The sequence below is a fragment of the Nicotiana tabacum genome, chromosome 2, assembly GCF_000715075.1.
Source record: "Nicotiana tabacum cultivar K326 chromosome 2, ASM71507v2, whole genome shotgun sequence".
NCBI lineage: Eukaryota > Viridiplantae > Streptophyta > Magnoliopsida > Solanales > Solanaceae > Nicotiana > Nicotiana tabacum.
In genome coordinates, this window is record NC_134081.1 from 11808330 (window position 1) to 11832434 (window position 24105).

The window sequence follows — 24105 nt, forward strand, 5'->3', positions numbered from 1 at the left end:
ATGACTTTGCAAACGCTGACTATTTTTTAATTACCAGTCCGAAAAGTGGTTAGCCCGTGCTATTTTTATCATTTTTCGGCATTGTATTTGAAAGAGGCCGAAATCCTCATCTCTCTCTCCTTTTTCCCTCTCTCTTCGCCCTCGGTAAGGTCGCCGTCCAACTCCGTCACCGCCGGTCATCTTCTTCGGCGGAGCTCTACCGGAGCCCAACCAAACAACCGTCTCTCTCTCTCTCTCTCTCTCTCTCTCTCTCTCTCTCTCTCTCTCTCTCTCTCTCTCTCTCTCTCCACCATCTGATCCAGCTGCCCCTCTCCCTTCCCTTATCTCATCTCCATCGTCAGATCCAGATCTGAAAATTACGAAGTCGCGGTGGATCCACTATCGGACGAAAACAATGGAGGAGGAAGATCGGGGGCGTCACCAGATCTAGATCTAATGGAGACGCCAGAATCCATGGCTTCGTCTCCTTCTTTGTATCTCACATCTGAGTGTATTCATCTGAATGGATTTTGGTAGATACAATGTGATAGTATATTCTCAGATCTGGCCAGATTTTTTTTCGTCTCCATTTTTAGTTTTTATACAATGTATACAGTATCTTACTTGGCCGGAAGACACCATCTCCGACGAACTTTCTTCTCTTCTTTGCTATTGAGTCACATACAATGATATAAATACATTGTATTCATTACAAATACACTCAAATTTGAGTGTATCTATATTTTTCAATGCAAATATAGTTTTTTTGGTATTTTTGCATGTATTTATGTATTTCAAAGGTTATTTTTTGGCAGATCCCTGTATTTTTTGAAATTTTGTTGTTTGAATACATCCGAATTAAATATAGTAAATTAAATACAGTGTAAAAGTACCTACGAATGAATACGGTGAATTGAATACAATCGAATATTACTGTATTTTTTTATTTTTTGTTGTTTAAATACAGTCAAATTAAATACAGTAAAATTAAATACGATGTAAAATATATAAGAACGAATACATTCGAATTGAATACATTATATACAACCGAATTGAATATATAGACATACATTCCATGACAAATAATTAGTAACTACGAAATGTAATTAACTAAATTATAGTTACGCTCGGCAATAAGCCTCCAAACAGCGAGGTTTTAGGCCTTTTTGGAACAACAGTGTGGGCCTATGTTAATCATGATCCCTTATTATTTGGATAACAACTCCCATTTGTGCAAAAGATAAGGAACCTATCATGACAAAATGTTGGTAGCATGGAATATAATGGGATTATATATATACATACAACAAAAGATCAAAATTGAACATTTAAAGTAATATTAAAATTTATTTATGACAATTAACTTTTTCTCAACTTTAATCTTGAATTTAACTTCTTCATACGGTAAGAAAAGGACATCATGTTTAAGGTTTTAAATGGTGTATTAGCAATTCTTATTTCTAGCATGAAGTATAAATAAAGAAAATAGTCCGTGTAAACATACAATTTCTAGTTTTTTTTTTTTTTGGGTAGAATTATAATATCTAGTTAATAGTAGGACGTTTGACGAGCATTAGCATCAACCTTTCCCACCCACCGAAATTAAGCATAAACTTATTTTTCTTGAATTACTACATCATTACTTTATAAAGCATAATTGCTGTTTTTCTTGGTATGATGGCGATTGTTCTTTTCAACTATTGCTGAGGTGAGTGTTGATTGATTAGTGTCACATACATATTTACCCCGGTCGTAAAAGTTCAGATACTAATTTAATTGAATTTAGTAATTTTTAATCAAATAATATAAGAAACTTATTAAGTATGTATACATATTAAATTTAGTACTCAGTTATTAATATTTGAAATCATCATTTTAGGGATGTCTTAGTAGCTTAGTTGGTTGACTACTTGAATTTTCATCTTATTGGTGAAAGTTTGATTCCCCATCTTGTAATTTCCTCTGCCATTTCCCCTACCCTTATATTTAATTTTAAAAAAAGAAAAGAAATCGTCATTCTAAAATGTAGAAGTCATAAAGGGCTTGTTTGGTCATGAAAAAAGATTCTTTTATTTATTTATTTTTTTTTCGAAATTAGTGTTTGGCCATAAAAATTTCAAATATTCACTTAAAGTTGAATTTCAAAACATTTTGGAATTTGAAAAGATCCAAAAGGTTATTTTTCAAAATTTTAATTTCAGAGCAATCACGAAAATTCAAAAACAACTCCCAATTGTATTCATGTCCAAACACAACTCTAATTTTCAAATAACATTTTCAACTTGATTTTTTTTTTCTTTTTTTTTTTTCGAAATTCACAATTTTTATGTCCAAACATCCACAAAGTTAAAATCCTGACTCCGCTTATGATAATAAATGTAAAATTGGAATTGGGATCCTCTCCTATACCCTTTCCACTCGTACTTTCCAATTCCACGTTATAATTTGAGAGAGGTTGTATGATTGTGTCTATCCAGACATAACATGTGGTTAAAATATTGCCATGAGGAAGTAATTATGAGGAAAATGCAGAAGTTCATTAGATATGATATATTATTATAGTGGTTAAATATAGCTCAAAGCTAAAAAACCATAATTCACTTCCAAGTGAAGTAATTTATTGTCCTGTACTGAAATGTTATTATACATATTGGAATTTTTTTAATACAATATGGAGAGCAATAAGTTTTAAAGTGGAATGAATTGACTTAAGAAATTAAATAGAAATATTGACTTAAGAAATACGATTAATTAAGAACATGGAGGGCCCGTATCTACAACTGTTAGAACTTAGAACCAACACATGACTTGTCTTTAAAGGGATTTTCATTGAATAATACAAACTATTAAGTGGTATTTGATTAAATAAACATTTATCTCTTTCTTAAGTGTCTAATTAATGACTATATGACTTCTTAGAAAAGTAATAGTTAGATTGGAAAACTATTATGTCCTCTTGATTTTCCAAAATAATAAATTTTTGATCGGACTTTTTCCTTAAACTAAAATGGCAAATATAAAGAACCCCGGAAGTACAAAATAACCTAAATGACTTTGTTTGACAATACGAAATTATTTCATTAAGAAGGGCCATTTAAGTGGTGGTTTTCTTTTTCATTTAGACGTTTTTTGAAAGGTAAAAAGATAGTCTTCATCTTTAAGCCTTCAGAAGAATTACTAATAAATGTAGTCACTGTTTTAAAAGGCGTTTTCGGGACAAAACGTACCAAAAATACCCCGGGACGATGGTGTGGGGCGAAAGTCTCAAGAGGCGTACGCCCAGCGTTCGGGGCATACGTCCGGGCATTCGAGACACGTTTTTTAGTGAGGAGTAAGCCCCAAAGACTTTTTAAAATTAAAACAAAATTTGTTGAATAAGTCCATATAATACCCAAATTCTCAAAAATCAGTTTGGTAATTACTCAAAAGGTTTAAAAAAGGAACTCAAAAGTATTAAATTTAAAAGTCAAAATCTTTTTTTATTGATTGAAGCCCTAATTCATGGTCTTTTTCAATTTTTTATCTTGTCCGCTAGTCTGCTAATATCTCCCAAAAGCAACGAATATTTAATTTTTTTTACAAATACAAAGAGAACTACATTCTCCTTCATAGCAACAAATTCAAAGTTCAAATTGTAGGTTAATCGTCCTTTTTGTTCCTCCATATAGAAAACTTTATTATTTTAGACTCAAATTACTTGTGATTGTAAGTAGCATATAATAAATTATTTTGATTAGTTTTTTGTGCGGATGGAGCGCGCGCACACACACACATATATATATTTCACATATTTATAATTTTCTTCAATTTTTATGCAATTTTACCTGTTTATAAATATTTACTGTCATTATATTATTTTATAAAATATTAAAAATTAAATACCTATGAAGCTTACGCCCCATGTCTCGAGACTTACGACTCGGTGAGACATATAAAACGTCTCGCCTTACGCCTACGCCTTTTAAAACAATGAATATAGTCACGATCTTGTTCATGCTATTTATAGTCACCAACCTAAAACCTCCATTTCAAAGTTGATAAAATTTCATGTAACGGCCAAACTTGAGGCATTAGCACAGAGATCACAGTAAAATTGTCCAAAAGTTTTCACCGTTATTAACTCCTACTATTGTAACATTAACAACTTGTTTGTTTGGATGGTTGTTATGTATGGCTTTATAATGTATTGTATAGAATTGTATTATATTGTACTGTATTATTTTGATGTATATAATGTTTGGATATGTTATATTGTTTGTCGTTGTTGCATGATGTCATACACTAACAATATGAAGAATAAACTTGCAATATTATTAAAAAAAAGAAGGTACGAGGTAGAATTATTATATAAAAATGTAGGATAAAAGATAAAATAAAATTATTTAATAATAAGGAAGGGCAAGATGAGAGGAAAAAAATTAATAAGTTAACGACGCGACCACACTCAATCAGTCGTTCTATAAAGTGGCACTTTTCGTCGTTACGTAACGACGGATTTAACGATACGATACGATAAACTTTAAGTAACAACGATACGATAAACTTTAAGTAACAATCAAAATAAATATTGTATTTAAAGTAACAATAGATACAATACAACGGGTAACAACCATCCAAACAAGCTGTAATTCTCTTCTCTGAACACCTTTTATGTGTCGTTTGTTAGGGTATATACGGATAGTATTAAATTAGGTGTATTAGTAATGTTAAAATTAGTAATGCTGAGATTAGTTTTGGTGAGAATATTTCTTATCGACTATTTGGTTTTGTGTATAGGTTTTGAACGGGCAATTTTGTCTTTATATATGCTTATTTATGTATTTAAAACCATAGTATTGCTAATGCCATGGTTTAATATGTATAAAGATAGTACATAATAAGGTGTATAACTAATTGTATTAGTTTTACATAAGTTAACAAACATTTCCAAACAATAAATTAATAATACTAAAGTTAATACATATATATTTTCCCTAATACATCCTACCAAACGCTCTCTTAGGTGCCGTTTGGTATGATGGATAAGCAAATATAATTTTGGGATAACAATTTAGCACTTCTTTCTCCCTTATTTGTTTACTAATCTTGGTATAAGTTATCCTAGGATTAAAAATACTACCGGGATAACTTATACCTGTAAGAGGGTAGAAATAATCCCAGGATAAGTATCTAAGGATAAAACAATAAAATTGACAATCCTAAAATTAATACAATATACCAAGCAGTGAATAAAAATAATATATGTATAACTAATCCTAGCATAATTAAGCTCAACATAACTAATTCTAACCTAACTAATTCTAACTTGTCTTAAGACCAAACCAATCTTAGGCCTCATTTTTTTTTTTTTTAAGATTAAGATGTCTGAATCTGAATACACGTCTGAATATCAAAATGTGTATTAAGATTAAGTTATCCGGATCTGATTACACATCTGAATGTCAAGATGTGTATTAAAATCTGAATACTAAATAATTAAAACTGCTTGATTTTTAACATCTAAATGTATAAAATTTAAATTTATTTGAAAATTAATAAACATAAAATTCAAACAAAATACTAATTAATCTAATATTACATCACTAAAATATATAGCTTTTTAAAATATGATAGTTGCTGGTGGTGATGGCTAACAGTAGTGCTCGTGAATGCCGACTAAAAGTGGTGGTTGGTGGTAGTTTAGGGTAGTAGCTAATGGTGATCGGTAGTGGTACTATTATGATTGAGGATGGTGGTGGTGGATGGTGATATTTAATAATGGCGAGTGATGGTTGTGGTAGTTGTGATTGAGGAGAATGGTGGTGGGTGGTGGTAGTTTGTAATGATGGGCAGTGCCAGCTATGGTTGTTGATGGTGATGGGGTGGTTAGTTATGGTAGTTGAGGTGGGTGAGTGTTGGTTGTCGTTAATGATGGTGGTGGGAGTGGTGAGAATGATGGGTGGTGGTAGTCGACAATGGTGTCGGTTATGATTGGGGATGATGGTGGTGATGAGTGGCATGATGGTAGTTAATAGTGGTAGACGGTGACGACAGTTAATAATGAATATGGATGATAACATCCTAATGAAATTAAGTCTATGTTATAGATCTTAATGATACAGACCTATTCAGACCCATTAAGTAGTTGTGAAATAAAAAACAAACAAACACACTTAACGATTAAGATATGAATAATTAAGATTCAGATTTGAAAACAAACGCATTTAATATCTAAAATCTGAATAATTAAGATTTAGACCTCAGCGCAAACAAACCAGGCATTAATGAACTAATTACTACTACGGATTACTACAACATGGGACCCCATGTCTTAAACTAGGACATAAATATAAGCAGAAAAAAAGGTCTATTTACGAAGAAAAATATAACCGTTATAGCAAACACGTGTCTCCCAACCGCTATCCTCTCTGTCTTCTTCACTCCTCTTCTTTGGATTCTCTTCTTTTTTCACATCCCCTTTTTCCGTACTCCTCACTCTCCTCTGCTTATTTTCCTACTTTCCATTCACTCTTTTTACACTTTCTATGCCCAAATTATTATCTTCTCCTTAACTACATCCCCTTTTTTCTCTCACTCTAAGCAAAGAAATCCCCTGAATAGCTATCTTTTGCTCTCAAAATCTTCACTTTTTCAGATAATTGATCTGTTTTCTCTAATGGGTCTTTCTTAACACTTACATTAAATCACAAATTATACGGAAGTTTGTTTTTTATTTTATTTTATGGAGGTTTACCCATTACTTATAGTAGTGTTCTGTTTCTTGGATAGTAATGTGTTCAGTGTACTGTCAACTACTGAATTTGATTTTGGTACTTTAGCTCTGAGTATTTTGAAGCTATTAGGAGATGCTCATATGGGTAACAACAAAATCAAGTTGACGCGTGAGCTCGCCGTGCCAAATTCCGGTGCCGGAAAAGTTTTATATTCAAAACCAGTAAGATTCCGGCAACCGGGTCTTGATTTTCCGGCGAGTTTCTCTACGTTTTTCTCATTTTCTGTTACAAATCTGAACCCTTCTTCGATCGGCGGCGGTTTAGCTTTTGTCATCACGCCGGATGATGAGTTTGTTGGGGACTCCGGTGGCTATTTGGGAATTATGGATGCAAAAGGGACCCAAAATGGTAATTTCGCAATTGAATTTGATACCCTTATGGATGTTGAATTTAAAGATATTAATGGGAATCATGTGGGGTTGGATTTAAATTCAATGGTTTCAACTCAAGTTGGTGATCTTGATTCTGTTGGTGTTGATCTAAAAAGTGGTGATTTGGTAAATTCTTGGATTGAATATTCAGGTTCAACAAAAAAACTGAATATTTTTGTTTCATATTCTAATTTAAAGCCCAAAGAACCATTTTTATCAGTTACTATTGATCTTTCTGAGTATGTAAATGATTTTATGTTTGTGGGGTTTTGTGGATCAACACAAGGGAGTACTGAGATTCATAGTATTGAATGGTGGAGTTTCAGTTCATCATTTGATGTAAATCCAAAATCTCCGGCGGCGGCGCTGCCTCCGCCGCCGCCAACGGCTAGTTTGATGAATCCCACGGCGGATTCGGTTACATCGTCGCCGCCTTCGATGGCTCCTTCGGAGTCTAATGGTACAGTGAATTCAGAGCAAAAAAGTAGTAGTAGCAAATGCCATAATAGTTTTTGTAAACAAGGTGCTGGAGCTGTAGTTGGAGTTGTAACTGCTGGAGCATTTTTCTTAGCTTTTGCTACATTAGTACTTGTTTGGTTGTATTCGAAAAAAATCAAGAATGTGAAGAATTCTGAAAATTTGGGGTCTGATATTATCAAAATGCCTAAGGAATTCAGCTATAAGGACCTCAAAATCGCGACGAAAGGTTTTGATTCGACGAGGATTATAGGGCATGGTGCATTTGGGACAGTTTATAAGGGGATTTTATCTGAGACTGGTGACATTGTAGCAGTGAAAAGGTGTAGTCATAATGGACAAGGGAAAGCTGAGTTTTTATCTGAATTATCAATAATTGGAACACTTAGGCATAGAAATCTTGTTAGACTTCAAGGATGGTGTCATGAGAAAGGTGAAATTTTATTAGTTTATGATTTGATGCCAAATGGTAGTCTTGATAAGGCATTATTTGAGTCAAGAATAGTACTCCCATGGCTACATAGGAGGAATATTTTGTTAGGTGTTGCTTCAGCCTTAGCATATTTACATCAAGAATGTGAAAATCAAGTTATTCATAGGGATATTAAGACTAGTAATATTATGTTGGATGAAGGGTTTAATGCAAGATTAGGAGATTTTGGATTAGCAAAACAAATTGAACATGACAAATCTCCTGATGCAACAGTAGCAGCTGGAACAATGGGGTATTTGGCACCAGAATATTTGTTAACAGGTAGAGCAAGTGAAAAAACTGATGTTTTTAGCTATGGGGCAGTGGTTCTTGAAGTGGCAAGTGGGAGAAGGCCAATTGAGAAAGAAACAAGTGGGGTTGGGAAATTTGGATTGAATAGTAATTTGGTGGAATGGGTGTGGGGATTACATAAAGAAGGGAGGTTATTAGCAGCAGCTGATTCAAGATTGAATGGTGAGTTTGAGGAACAAGAAATGAGAAGGGTTTTGTTAGTTGGTTTGGCTTGTTCACACCCTGACCCTATGGCTAGACCAACAATGAGAGGTGTGGTTCAAATGCTAGTTGGTGAGGCTGAAGTTCCAATTGTTCCTAGAGCTAAACCATCTATGAGTTTTACCACATCTCATCTGTTAATGACTTTGCAGGACAGTGTTTCTGACTTGAATGGTATGATCACACTTTCCACTTCTTCATCTGAAAATAGCTTTACTGGTGGTGGTGCTGTTGGCATGGACCTAGTCTAGTTCAATATCAAGAAAAGGAGCTTGGATATTATTTTTTTATCATCTTTTGTTTTGCCTTTTGTTCATAGATTCATTAATTTATTATTATAATATGTATGTAACAAAATAAGCCCAACTTGTATAATGTATGCCCATATTAATTAAAAGGGTTTTTTGTACTTTTACAAATTTTCTTGTTTTTTTTTAATGGTTTTTTGGTGAATAAAGTGGGTAAAAAATCACAAGATCTATTAAAGTCCAATAGAGATAAAAAATATTAGTAGATGATTTCTTTCTATCAGTTCAAGCCTTGATAGAAAAACGTGACCGGAAGAACTAGTCGCCTTTGCACCTAAGTTTTCTGGACCTTGTGTGAACGTGGATGTCTTGGGCACCGGATCGCCCTTTCTTTTAGTTCAAGCCTTGTAAACATAATTATTTGGAAATGTGTTAATGGATGGTAACTGATATTCTGTAGAGTTAGTCGGCAAATCATTTGGAGTCCTTTTCTTGGTCTTGGTTGGGTGTCTTTGGTAGAGGGATGCCAAGTTGCTTTCAACGGCAACTTCTTTAGTCAAAAGCAGACACAAGGGTTTTGAGTAGAAGTTTGGTAAGGTATGAATATGTGGCTATGGCCTAGTGATAATGGACAAAAGAAAGATTTGATTAATTGGTAGAAGTTATAACTCCTAAACAGTAGTCGCACGTGACAATACACAGTAAAACCTTTTCTTCATTTTCCTTTTCTTATCATGGTTCCGATGCATACTATTTCTATTGCGGAAAATGGACAAATATACCCCTGTACTACGAGAAAAGATTTAAATATACCTCTCGTTATATTTTGAGTCCAAATATATCCTTGTCGTTATACTATTGGTTTAAATATATCCCTCTTCTGTTAAGTTTGTCCAAAGTAGACATCCAATCTTACGTGACACTGACACATGATGACGTGGATGCGACATGGCTTGCCACCTCAGCATCCCTAACCCATTTTATCCCTCCCTTCTATTTTTTTCCACCACTAAAATTTTCTTCCCCTCTACCACTATTATCATGAAAAAAATTATATTTCAAATTTTAATCTTTTTATATATGAATTAAGGGCGCTGAGGTGGCAAGCCACGTGGCATCCACATCATCAAATGTCAGTGCCACGTAGAATTGGTTGTCTACTTTGGACAAACTTAATGGAAAAAGGAGTATATTTGAACCAATAATATTACGGCAGGCATAGATTTGGACCAAAAGTATAACGAAGGATATATTTAAATATTTTCTCATAGTACAAGGGTATAATTGGGTCTTTATCGTTTTCTACTATTACTAGTAATTTCAATGCACCACCAACCTAATTAACTTTTAGAAAATGGCTTTAGCAAAATGATTATCTTTCCTTTTCAAATTCTATTCTTCAAAAGGAAAGAAAATATTATGTGATTAGAGATTTCATAAGATACTACTCTAAATTACAATTAAACCTCTCCATAACATCATTTATTTTGATATTTTTAGATTTTTATAGTGAATGATTGTTATACACCTATAATAACATTTGACATTCAAATATTTTCTGGTTGTTATAAACAAAAATTATCAAAAAATTATTTTTTCCTTTTTTAACATTGCATATAAAAGATAAAAAAAAATAAGCTTTAAATCTCAAAAGATATGTATATTTCAATAATTAAATATTAAAGAATGCTAATAATAATTAACAAGTTCATAACTAAATATATAAAAATTTAAATTCTAAAGCGCACATTATAAATCTACTAAAAAATTTAATTATTTCAAAATTGATGGAAGAAGAAAACAATATGTGCAAATGTTCGAATCTTAAGCATTATACAAGATGGAACCTTTGTCCAATGAAAAAGATTGTATGCGTAGATCTTCAAATATCAGACATTGTGCATGCTAGAACTTTTCTGCAGTGGAACAAAATTATACAAGCATATTTTTTAATCAAATAAAATGAAATCTTTAATTATAAAAGTATTTACTAATATAATAATTTTTTATTATCAGTGGTGCACTAAAGTTTTAAAAAATTTGATAAAATTAAAACCTCTTGGCTTATTATTGGTAATCTTAGAAGTTTTACATGGTTGTTACATAGGGGTGATTTTAAAAAAACGTACTGCTATAAAGGTGGTTGTTGCTCTTATAGATAAAAAGTTGTTATAGAGAAGTAATAGAACATAAAAAATCGATTCCGAAAAAAATATGACTTTTATAGTGAATGACTATTATATATGAATATTGTTATAAAGAGATCTGACCGTATAAAGGAAATGTTTCACCATTAATTATAAAAGGATTTAACTTATGTATGTTGATCATCGTGTTTTTTAAACCAATTCTAGCAAACCCACTTTATATTATAAGTTACTAATCTTACTTTTTATTTATGAACGCGTGAAGTTATCTCTTTGGCAACGTGATGATATTAATATGTATATATGTTAAATTCACTATAAAATAGTTTTTTAAATATAAAATTGATTAAGAGCAAAATTAAGGATAATAGTTTAATGCAAGGAGGGGACCATGAGGTAATTAAAGGTGTCTTTTAGGTTCAATGTGGAGACAAAAGAGCAATAATTACAACTTTGGTGGATAGAGTAGTTTTTACTACTGACTTATGTTTTTCACTTTAGGAATCACCAATATACTTTGATTGGACGCAAGTCTCATGTTCAACATATACAATCAAAATATAATCATATTCAACATGGCAGCAGGTGTTAAGTTTAGAATTTTACGCTGCTGAAAAGCATATTTTTCAGTAACTTTCTGCCCTATGCTCTAGCTTTTTGACACCCCAAAGGATAAGAACAATGAATGTTTTAGGTTAAAGCTCATGCACAGTGTGGTGATAAAACTTTGTTAGACTAAAGCACTAGATTTTCTTGGAGACTTGAAGCTAACGGTATAATAGTCTTTGTATGACTTATAGGTCACCGATTTAAGCTGTGAAAATATACACTAATGACTGCATTAAGGTAGCCAGTTTACGTCATATTTCTTGGGATGCAGCTCTTCCCAAAACCCTGCGTGAATACGGAATGCCTTGTGCACCGTACCGCCCAGGGAGCTAAAGCACCAGTAGTAGAGCTAGAGTTCCTTACGGATCTTCAAACTCAATATATTTGGTTCAAACTCTGTAATCTGTATTTATCTTAATAAATTTGAATATGTAAGAATTAATAGTTTAACTTAAAATAAAGACTAGAAACCCGAACTCATAAATTTTAAATCCTGATTTCACGATCTCCAAAGCACATTTATAGTGTGGTGACAAAAACTTTGTTAGGCTAAAGAACTTATACAGTGGTGAAAAAAAATTCTTTTGGGAAGGAGTCCCCACTTGCTGTTGGATTTATATAGAGGTTTTGATTTCGATATTCTATGGCATTCGTTTTTTCTTCTTAATTTTGGTGAAAGTTACTTTTAACTAGTTAGTGCAGGCATGTAGACGGCGTTTATGTTAACCAAAAGAATTTAGAAGTTAATTCTTTTGGTTAACATAATTCTAAATTCATATTGACTATTTGACTTTAACACTTGGGCAATGAAAAGCATAGGACATGATATTGCGATGAAGTAACATAATAACATGTCAAATAAGTATATCTTTTATTAGTCAATAAAATTTATTTACTCAATTGGAATAAAAACTTGATGGACCAGTAGTATGCTCCTCCGTTTATACTATGATGCGGAGGAATTCTACATCTGGAAGTTAATGATTACATTAATTTGCCAAAAAAGAAATACTAAGTTCTTTAAAAATCATAGTATCCTACATTCATATTATTAGTAATTCTTAATTATAAGAATATGTACCAAGTAGTTACTGTTTTATCTCTCGTTAAATATTTTACTGAAATAATACTTCACTAATTGGAACAGTAATGATAGATTTATAAAAAAGGTAATAATAATTTTTTATTTTCTAAAATATTAAATATTTTGAAACAAATTTAATTTGCTAAAACCACTAGATTTGGGAGTTAAGGGAGTAATTTTCATCAAAATGAAAAAAAAAGATTTTCCAATTATTTCTGAAGTTACTTCTTTTATACAAATTCCCTATTTATAATTTATATTAAATATTTCAACAGTCCTAAGACATTATTATCAACTTTTATAACTCAAAATATCATCAAAAGAACAAGTTTATAACATGCACTTCTATCTTGTTGGATTAGGATTAACACATACAGGGGCGAAGCAAGCTACGTTAACCACCCTTCGCCGAAAAATTATACTCCGTATAAGGTAAAATATTACTTGTTATTGATTAAAAATAGACTTTGAATACCCTTACATAACTCACTAACAAATGTTTGAACACCCTTGTTGAATTTCCTGGCTTCGCCACTGACCATGTATACCTACTTACTTTTGCAGTACAAGATAATTCAAAAATAACATTTCAAAAGAAGTATTTTTTTTCTTCCAAACGCAGTCCATGGAAAATACCCAATAATCCATATCGAGTAGGTCACTTCTTTAATCAGTGAGCTACCTTGAATTTTTTCATTATACTTTTTGCTTTTCTTTTGTAATTGCAATTTTTAACAGTAGGTCGCCTATGTAAACAACGACCTGTTGCCTTAAAAAATTTCAGCCTTTTCTTTTTGGCCCCCAAAAGCAGATTCTTTTTTTTCAACCAGAAGTTTTTTAACAATAGGTCGCCTGTAAGGTGAAGATAAATTTTTAATTTTTTCTTAAAAAGCATATCTTTCATTTACAGAAATTCCAAATTTTAATATATATCACATGATTCAACTAATATTAAGACACTATTATCAATTTATAATACAAAAGCATCACCAAACTGTGTTTGTGCCGTATCATTCACCTTGTAGATGAACCATACATACATACTTTTGTACTCAACTTAATAGTCAAAGTTAAATTAAAATAATTTCTCAAGATTAATATTTTTTAATGACGCAAGTCTAACATCACAGTGTGGCTTGACACTTGTTTGGATTTTGGCTCTTCACATTTTCTCATGGACTGCTCAAATGTAGACAATTTTGTAGCTTTTTCTCCTACTGTGAACATGCATGTCCTACAATTTAGTGTCTTCATTCCAAAATGCTTGTCGTACAATAGGTAAGGCTTTCTTATGAAGCCTTAACTATTTACCTCACTAAGGGAAAAAGATGTAACTCCCATATAATAATTGGACAAGAAAGTGAAAATATAAAAAGAAATTATGAGAAGAAAACTTGCACCTTATCCCATTATTCGTTGAATTAGCATCGAATTCAAGGTTTTAACTTTATGAATTTAATTTCGTAATTATATTTTAATCCATTTGATTTAATTTATTGTGTTCAAGATCAAGTTTTTTGTTTGTATGCTACAGCCTACAAGTATTTTGTACCTATCACTGCAAAAATTCCTCCTTACTCACTAAAAACCCACCAAATTAATTAGGTGAAAATTTTCACATGCACACACGTGAGAACCTTATTTGTGAAACATGAAAATATGAAGCAGAAAAAGTTCTGCCTCTAAAATGTGCACAAGAATATAATCTGTGATAGACTCACTTACCGTATGATATTTTTGGAGTGTTATGGGATGATTTCTTTCTTTATTCATTATTTTCAGTTTCAATATAATGCTTGTTATTGGCCTCGTTTACAGGTCAGAGAGATGTAAACCCAATGAGTCATCACCATATATTCGACCAATTATTTTGATTGATAGTATCGAATTTGAGAATGACTTTTCTCTTTGGCTCTATTGACAATTTTGAGTATCGTTATGACTTTTTTTTTCTTCATATCTAAATGCTCTCTTCCTTGTCCACTTTTATTCTCTTGCTTCCTTTTTTTTTTTAATGGAAAGTTGTCAACACTACAAGAAAACAGGACATTAGTTATGGAATTTAGCTTGGATACACATATCCCTAGCTAATATGCACCTTTAGCTAGGAATTTAGCTAGAAAAGTCATATTTCCTTGCAAATGTTTTCGATTAAGAATCTAGTCATAATATAGATAGGAATTAGCTAGGGACCATTCCTTGCTAAAACATAGCTAGAGATTTTCCCAAACCAAAGTTATAGCTAATTTTTAGGGGGAATTCTAATTTGGCGCTAAATTAGATTTTTCCAAAAGATCATAGGTTAGATAGGGACATAGTCCGTAGCAAATCCCTAGCAATGTGTTAGCAAGGAAAGTCTCCTAGCTAAGCTATAGCTAAATGTTAGAGGGAATTCTATTTTGGCGCTAATTATTTTTCCTAAGGAACTTTATTTGTTAGCTAGGAATATATTCCGTTGCTAATCTCTAGCTAAAAAGTAGCTAAGGATGTTTCCTTGCCAAATCTATAACTAAACTTTAGCGGAAAATTCTAATATGTTACTAATATTTTGTTTAGCTATGGACGGATCCATGTTAATCTCAAGCAAATTATTATTATTATTATTATTATGGCAATTTATTAATTACGAATGTTTAAATATAAAAATTTATCAAAATTGGTGTGGCCACAACCCACATATTTAAAATAATTTTTCTATATATAATTAAAATGATGACTTTGTCCCGTCATTATTTCTTATCCTATCTCACCATCCTAATTAAATTTGTGGAGAATTCATCTAGAATATCTTTTAGGAGATTTAGAAATAAAATACCTTTTCGTGAAAGAATCCAGATTAGCTATCTAGCAGAAAGGTGTAGCTAATTTATAGCAATTAAAAATAAGTCCGTTGGTGTTTAAAATCTTTAGTAATATTATTTTAATAGAATTCTGTATCTCAAATCCTTAAAAACCGCTAAACATCCACGAACTCTTCATCCCTCTAAACCCTCAACTATCATCTTCTAATTCAGTGAAGGGAGACAACTTGCTATCGCTGTCGCTTGTAAGCTTCTAGTAAGAATTTCTCTGGTACTTAAAGCATCTCTGCAAATAGGTCTTTTCGTGAGTGTTTAATTTATCGTGAGTGATCAATACCTTTCTAGCACCAGGAATTCTTGTCGTCGTTTAATTTAGCATTAACTGTGAACTAAGAGAGAACAATTCCCCCAACGATTCATATTTCTTATCTTATTATAGAACTGAACTTTCAATAATGTGATATAAAGTGCTTCTACGTATATGTATTGTTTGGTTTCTGCTGATTATTAGATTGTTGTCCTTATATTTTTATTGAACAACTATTTCTGGGTTTGAGAAAAAAAATAATGAAGATATATTGTTCCTATGGTTAACCGAGTAAAATTATTTTCAAAGAGGGCAACATGATAACTGAAGAAGAATGAAATTAATATAATCTTATATTTTTAATATATGATAGGGGAAAAAAAAGAAGCTTATGTGCCCTTTGTAAGTTTACTAGTAAACAAAGCTGAAGTGATATACTTTTTAAAATAAATAAACTCCACTTACAAACATGTGTTTAATAGAAAACAGAGGCAACCTCTACTAGTTCTCTTCTCTTTGCTCTTCCAGATTTGGTGCTATTAATCTACTTAAATTGGTGAACTCTTCCGGATTTGGTGCTATTAATCTGCTTAAATTGGTGAAATAATTAATATATTATAAAGTACTCAAATAGTGTTTCTGTTTTGTCATTGTTTGATAGATAGGAAGTATGAGTTCCTTTAGAACTGATCGTATATGGATGTATAATAGACTAGTGCCTAGTCGAAAAGGAGTCACTACTGAGTTCCTAGAGGGTGTGCAGGGATTTGTAGAGTTTGCATTAATGCAACATGACTTCGTTTCTAATGGAAGTATAAGGTGTCCATGTTCAAGATGTAGAAATATTAGTGGGTTTCTTGAACCTCATGATGTTAGAGCACATCTGTACAAGCATGGTTTCATGCCTAACTATTATCAATGGGAATCACATGGGGAGCCTTTTATACCAATTTTTAGACCTCAACCTAGTAGGAATACAGAAAAAGAAATAGGTCCTGAGATAACAATAGAAAATCAGTATCGCACTATGGTATTGGATGCAATTGGTCATAGTTTCAACTTTGAAAGTGATGGATTTAATTTGGATGGTGAAGAAGAACAGCCTCCTACTCGAAATGCTCAAGAATTTTTTGATATGCTAAAAGCTTCAGAAGAGCCATTGTTTGATGGATGTGTTAATCATTCTACGTTGTCAGCGGTCTGCAGGCTACTGAACATTAAGTCCGAGTTTAACATGAGTGACAATTGCTATAACCAAATTTTGCTATTTCTGAAGGAGCTCTTACCTGAAGATGCTAAGTTACCTAACGATTACTACAGGACTAAACAAATGGTTGCAAAACTTGGGCTAGGATATGAAAAGATAGATGTATGCAAGACAGGTTGTATCATATATTACAAGGGTAATAAAGATAAAGTGAATTGTCCAAAGTGTGGTCAACCACGTTATAAGCCTAAGAGAGGAGGCAATGGAAGGCAAAAAGATGTTGCATATAAAGTATTACGTTATTTTTCTATAACTCCGAGATTACAAAGGTTATATATGTCAACAAAGACTGCTGAAAATATGATATGGCATTGGAAATCTCGTCGAGAACCCGGGGTAATGAGTCATCCAAGTGATGGAGAGGCATAGAAAAAGTTTGACCAATGCTATTCTGGCTTTGCAGCTGAGCCTCGAAATATTAGGCTTGGACTTGCAGCTGATGGGTTTAGTCCATATGGGCAGATGGCCCATCCTTATTCTTGTTGGCCAGTAATCATTACACCATACAATCTTCCATCTAGAATGTGTATGAGTAGCCCGTACATGTTCTTAAGTCTTCTCATTCCTGGTCCAAAAAGTCCCGGAAAGAATATAGACTTATACTTACAACCTCTTATTTATGAATTGAAGCAATTATGGGTTGATGGGGTTGAGACTTATGACTCTTATAAAAAATAAAATTTTTAAATGCGAGCTGCACTTATGTGGACTATCAATGACTGCCCAGCTTATGGAATGTTGTCTAGCTGGAGCACCCATGGTCATTTGGCATGCCCTTGTTGTATGGGAAAACGTAAGGCGTTTCACTTAAAGGATGGACTATAAAAAATAAGTATGTATAATCGATCTGGTCTAATAAAATTTAATTAAATAATATATAAAATAATTTCAATCCAAATGTGCCCTAAGAGTTCCTAGAAACTAAGTACTTATTTGAAATAATTTACCTAGCATTTTTTCAAGAGATTGTTCCCACAATTTGAACTCGTGACTTTCCGGTCACATGATAGAAACTCCTGCCATTGCGCTAAGGCTCCTCAGTGGTATATACAGATTAAGCGTATTTTCTTTGTATCATAGCTTCTTTGTGTTCAGAAAATTAAAAAAGATTATAAGTTATAATTACTTGGATAGCAACTAATACGATATTTTGCTTCAACATGACATCAAGTAAAGCACTAATGTCAGAGGCAGAATTACCACAGAAGCTATAATCCCAAAGTCATATGTTTTCCAACAGTACCAGGTGATATGGATCTCTACAAGATAGCAACAGTTAGAATTGCTGTCAACAAAGATGATAAACTATTGTGTAAAATAGACTATAACAATAGTGAAATACATTAGCCATCGACATAACTTTAGCAATCAATTTCTAGTGAAAACACTTATAGATCATGAATCATATTTGGTGTAGGCGAAAGTTGGAAATTTGAAGGTTTGGAAAGTTCATAAGTTTGATCGAGAGTTGACTTTGAGGATATCAGATTTGGATTGTGGTTTCGGGAATTGGAATAGTTTCGTTATGTCATTTGGGACTTGTGTGTAAAATTTGAGTTTATTCCGAGTTGATTTGATATGTTTCAGCGCGAGTTTCTGAAGTTGAAAGTTCAAAAGTTTATTAAGTTTGATTTGAGGTGCGATTTGTCATTTTGATATTGTTACGCGTGATTTGAGGCCTTGAGTAGGTCCGTATTATGTTATGGGACTTGTTGGAATATTCGGACAGGGTCACGAGGAGCTCAGGCGTGATTCAGATTGTTTTCGAACCACTTTTCTTCATAATTGCATTGCTGGTTCTGCTGATGTCTGGTGCACCTAGTGTTCTTCGTGATCGCGAATAAAGTGATATGTTAGCGTAGAGGGAAAATTGGATCTGAGCAGTTTCTTAGTCGCGATTAGATGAATGCGATCGCGTAGCTTGGTGTTGGATAAAGTACGTGTTCCCATAGTGGAGGCCGCATTCGTATAATGTTTGGGTTGAGTTGGGCAGACGACTGGTTTCCTTTTCGCGTCCGCGATGATGTTCCCGCGATCGCGTAGCTTTGTGAGCCTTGTGTATCGCGTTCGCGAGGCTATTGCTGTAATCACGTAGTGCAATTTCTGGGGTAGTGCATCTTTCTTCTTCGCGGTCGCGATGGTATTTTCGCGATCGCAATTCATTGATTCACCCAGTGATTATAAGTACTCTATTTTTAGGGGTTTCAGCCATTGTTGTATATTTGGAGTTATGGAGCTCGGATTGAGACGCTTTTTGAAGCGATTTTCACCATACGGATTGGGGTAAGTGTTATCTACTTAGTTTTGATTTTATTTCATGAATCTATCTTCGTTTTTGGCATTTGATTGAGGATTTCAAGAGAGAAATTGGGGGTTTTTGTCTAAAGTTTCAAATAGATAATTTTTGAGTTTTAAACGTCGATTCAGAGTCGGATTTGAGTGAAACTAGTATGATTGGACCCATAATTGAATGGATTATCGGATTTGTGAGTTGTGTCGAGTTCCGAGGCACAGGACCAGATTTGACTTTTGGGAAAATTCATATTAACTGTGAATGAGATGAGCAACATATTTTTGTGTCATTGCTTGTATTGTTTTCCTTATATTGTTACGAATTGTTCTTGATTATTGATGTTGGACTCTGACCTTTGTCCAAGCTCGTCACCGCTTTCAACCTAAGGTTAGGTTTGTTACTTATTGAGTACATGGGGTCGGTTGCACTCATACTACACTTCTATAGCTTGTGTACAAATGCTGGATGTTGATGTTGTTGTGTATGGCGGGAGCTGGATTTGAAGATGTACCTACGTTTCGGTCATAACTACCTCTTGTTCTTGGTAGCTTTAGAAATTTTAATATGTTCATGTATATTTCAAACAGATCATATATTTATTTCATACCAGCTTTGTAAACTCTAAATCTTAGAAGCTCATGATTTGTACTAATAGTCCTTGAGAATTCTTTGTACAAAAGTTCAGTTGTATTATCATTTCTTCTCTTAATGAATATCATTTGAATTGGTTTATTGTTAACTGGTTACCTAGCGGGTTGGGTTAAGTGCCATCATGGCTGATTGGTTTTGGATTGTCACAAGTTGGTATTAGAGCTTTGGTTCATAGGTTCTACGAGTAATGAGCAAGTGTCTAGTAGATTCTTGCGGATCGGTATGATGACGTCCATACCTATCTTCGAGAGGCTACAAGGCATTTAGGATAAACTTCTCATCTTTTTTTCTTTATCGTGCGACATTGATTCAGCTTGAAGCGTATTGCTTTGAATTCCTTCCACTCACTCGTATGCGTACGTGAACGCTCGGGATTAGTTATGCATCGACAACTTGTGATTCCATGGATGAGGTGCGAGATGCATTCTTCTGTGTTTGGAGTTGGGCCAGTCTGGAGGGCTTGAGGCCGGTTTTCACTATAGCTTAAGCACGGTGATTTCGGTTGCGTGAGCATGTGCTTTTGGACTTATATGTCTGGTAGTGTCCCTATGAGTGGAATTGGTGGCTCGATGAGTGGTTAGATGGCTATATGGAGAGTATGATGTGACTGCGGGATGTGTTTAGATGGTTTACATGTGACGAGAAGAGTTTGCTTGAGATGTAAAAGGACTATTGTGTGCTTGATTTCTGTCTTGATGTGTTGTACAACCTCGGGTTATGATCGTGTTGAGGGATCTTCTATGTTGTTTAATTGTGGAATGAATTACATTCTTATGTCTTGTTGATGAGTACAAACTCATGAAGATTAGGTGATTGCGTACTAGTTGTGGCTGTGAAATGGTATAGAGAGGTGTCCGTTTGAGATTAAGTAGGTGGGTTATCACCTGCGGGGTAATCTACGGATGTGTGATCCTTATGATATTGTGTGGAGGCTTTCTTTTCTACCAGTTGTCGCGCCCCATTTTCTTGCGAAAGCGGGCCTCGAAGTGTGACAACTCTTTTAAAGGGAGGTATTAAAAGAGAAGAATCGTCACCTAACGATTTTAAGGTGCTTTAGGGCACCTATTTACAAATAACTCTGTTTGACTAGTCTGTGTCACCAAAGATCGGGTAATGGCTCAAATTACCTCAAAGAGAAGGTGTTAGGCACTCCTCGAGGTCCACAACTGTGGGTCCCGACCGAATTTTAAACAATGTGGATTATGTAATTAGGCTAGGTGATCAAATAAATGAAGGGAGATATAGAAGTCGAAGAGTCTTATCATAACACATGAGAATCGGTACAAATATTTAATGATGACAAGGATTCAACTACATTGGTCTATGTTAGGTGACTAAGTGTAAATAGCAAGTATATAAAGAAAGAGGGGGTCCTAAGTTTTTTAGCCTAAAGGATCACCTCGTGCAACATAAATAATACTTCGCAACTCACTTATGGTAAGGAATTGCTTATATTATTCAGGGGCACATACTATCATCTCCAGCTACCCAATTACTATATTGAAGTTGTTACTTAAAGACGCTCTAGTTCAATTCTAAACCGTATCCTATGCGTGCACTACCCGTACCATGCTTATGGTCCAGGAGGCTTTGGACCTACTATTAGGTGGTTCTAGACTCAGCTTAGGTTGCTCAAAATAATAAAACTAGGCGACATTTAAAATAGATAGGACTTCACATAAAGAAAACTAAGGGCTCAAGTTTACCTCCACACGTAAGCACAAAAGCACGCAATTAGATTTCTGGTTATGTAGTAGACGAATCCAGAATTAAAACGTATTTGGGTTGTTAAATCCTATAAGCATGGTTCCTATGTGATTCTGATTAATATTATCTAGGTAGTACTGCAACGTATAGGCTGACTAAAGCATCGTAAGTCCTATAGGCATGATTTCTAATTGTTTATGCGATGAGGCAGTGAAGCGATACAAGTTACCAGATTACTAGTGTTGATTTTATAAGCATGCTTCTTAGGTAGACGTCAATGTCCTATAGGCATGGTTTCTAACAGTTGAGATATATTTTATATAATTATCCCTACAGACATGTTGTCTAAGTATGATAATAACAAAATGACTGATTAATTGATTAGAATCCTATAGTCATGATATCTAACAAAGCAACGCGCTAAAAGTAATAGAAATAATTAATTGATCGATTAATTGAGAACCTATAGACATGCTATCTAAATGGGCAGTAACAAACATATGTTATTCATCCTACAGACATGCTGTCTAAGTGTTGAATAGAAACAGTGCAGCAATTACTTGAGTCGACATATTTTGACAAGTAAAGTGAAGTGTGTGTGTGATTCCTATAGACATAATTTCTATTGATGTGCAGAAATAAAGCAAGTTTACCAAAATAACACATAAAGTACGTAGATCATATAAGCATATTTTCTACCCTTTCATGCAAATATTAAAATATCCCAACCCCCTTTTTAAACTTCCCCATCATTTGTTATTACAAGTTATTACATCCCGGATAAAATAATACGAATCAAATATGAATAGTTATAGAAGAAGACAACTATAGGCCCAATGATAAGCCCAATACAGAAAACCCAGTTCTTTTTCTATGCCTTCGACAACTCCAGTAGAGTCAAAACCCAACTCATAAGACCAGCATTAAGTCTGAACCCAACAGCTAAACCCAATATCATATAGAACATACACCAAACTCAAACGAAGGATTCACGCATGATTACAAGCAACCGATTATATGTTGAACTAACTAAACAAGGAATGAAGCCCACACGTTTATTTCTTAAAACTGTAAAGCTAATTATCACCAAGATGTATAGACAAATTCATGTGACATGTTGGCAGAACACAAATAAGACGAGTTCATGCTTGCATTTTCCAGGTTTAGGGGGGCACGAGGGATCATCATAGGATAACATACTACTTCTAAAGAAGTCTCAAATATTAACATGGTCAAAAATAGCTTAAGGCAATTTCAAGCAGGGGATCTAATTATGAAAGCTGAAGGATCAATAGAGAACAACCTTAATAGAGTAGTTTTGGCGTACAGAATGGCAAAATATGTTCATAACAAGTGAAAGAGTAGCATGTGCAACATTAAAAAAATTTAGGAGACATATCACTTAGAGAAACATGGCAAGCATACATGCTTAGTTTTCAGAACAACAAGATTATAGTAAAGCACTAATTAGCCTAAAAGAGACTCAAAACTAGGAATTTAAGGCATGAAGGTCTAACAAAGTTATAGTAAGAGAATGACAAGTAAACAAGCAAGTATGCATGGTTTATAACAGTCGATAACAATCCTAATTACAAATATTTCTAAGTCCAAAGATCATGATAAGAGGATATGTCAATCTTAAGGTCAGAGGATAGACAAACTTCAGAACTTAAGCCAGTCATAATGATAAAACCAAGTGTATTTGGGGTTTAACTAGAAACCTAGGTAATACTGAAGAACGCAGGATTGACCAAATACCAAATTAGCAATATGTCAGGCTAAAACATTGAGACAGTAATGGACACATAAGGTTCATGTAAGCAGAAGAGTAGTAGAACATGCATGAATAATTCATTAAAAAGAAATTCACTCAAACAAATTCTGGGCAGGAGATAACATCCTTAAGAATGTAAGAATCCAAGGCAAGGTATGAGGAAAGGCTTTTGAAGAGCAGCTAGTAATCAGAATAGCATAACAGGCTGAGAATAATCATAAATCATTCATTTGCGCACATATAACATGCATGAAACTCAGAATTCAAGTAGGTTCAGACACTAAAAGAAAAACATAGGGGTGCAGAATAATGATAAGACAAACATGAATGCGAACAAAGACAAGCTATATCATTTTGGTTCACAAAGGACTGATTGGCATGGATGCAGGCAAAAGAGGGTAAAATAACAAGAGTCTTATTACTCACCAGTTTGCAGAATTAATGAGCAAGTAAGGTAGAGATTAAGAGCTAACAACTTGCTTATCAGTAACACGAAAAGAACATCAGAAACCTCAAAAATTCTCAGTGGGTCAAAGTTCCCAAGGGATTCAGGTGAACCCCGGACAATGCTCGCACTGTGAGAGGTCGAATAATTGAATTCCAGTGGCCTTGGCTTCCAGCCGACCAAGAAC

At 33.7% G+C, this 24105-nt stretch overlaps 2 protein-coding genes across 2 annotated transcripts; both read left to right on the plus strand.

Annotated features, from left to right (window-relative positions):
- Positions 1-6349: 6349 nt before the first annotated feature.
- Positions 6350-9001, plus strand: LOC107793462 (L-type lectin-domain containing receptor kinase VIII.1-like). Its single transcript, XM_016615826.2, has one exon. The coding sequence runs from the start codon at positions 6701-6703 to the stop codon at positions 8834-8836; it is 2136 nt and encodes a 711-aa protein (XP_016471312.2). The 5' UTR covers positions 6350-6700; the 3' UTR covers positions 8837-9001.
- A 7450-nt stretch (positions 9002-16451) lies between these two features.
- On the plus strand, positions 16452-17417 carry LOC142166216 (uncharacterized). Its single transcript, XM_075224757.1, has one exon. It carries the CDS (start codon positions 16452-16454, stop codon positions 17415-17417), a length of 966 nt encoding a protein of 321 aa, XP_075080858.1.
- Positions 17418-24105: the final 6688 nt, after the last annotated feature.

What these genes read in the sequence shown, in the direction of transcription:
- LOC142166216 (XM_075224757.1), top strand. Translation starts at nt 16,452, where the DNA reads ATGAGTTCCTTTAGAACTGATCGTATATGGATGTATAATAGACTAGTG.
- LOC107793462 (XM_016615826.2), top strand. Translation starts at nt 6,701, where the DNA reads ATGGAGGTTTACCCATTACTTATAGTAGTGTTCTGTTTCTTGGATAGT.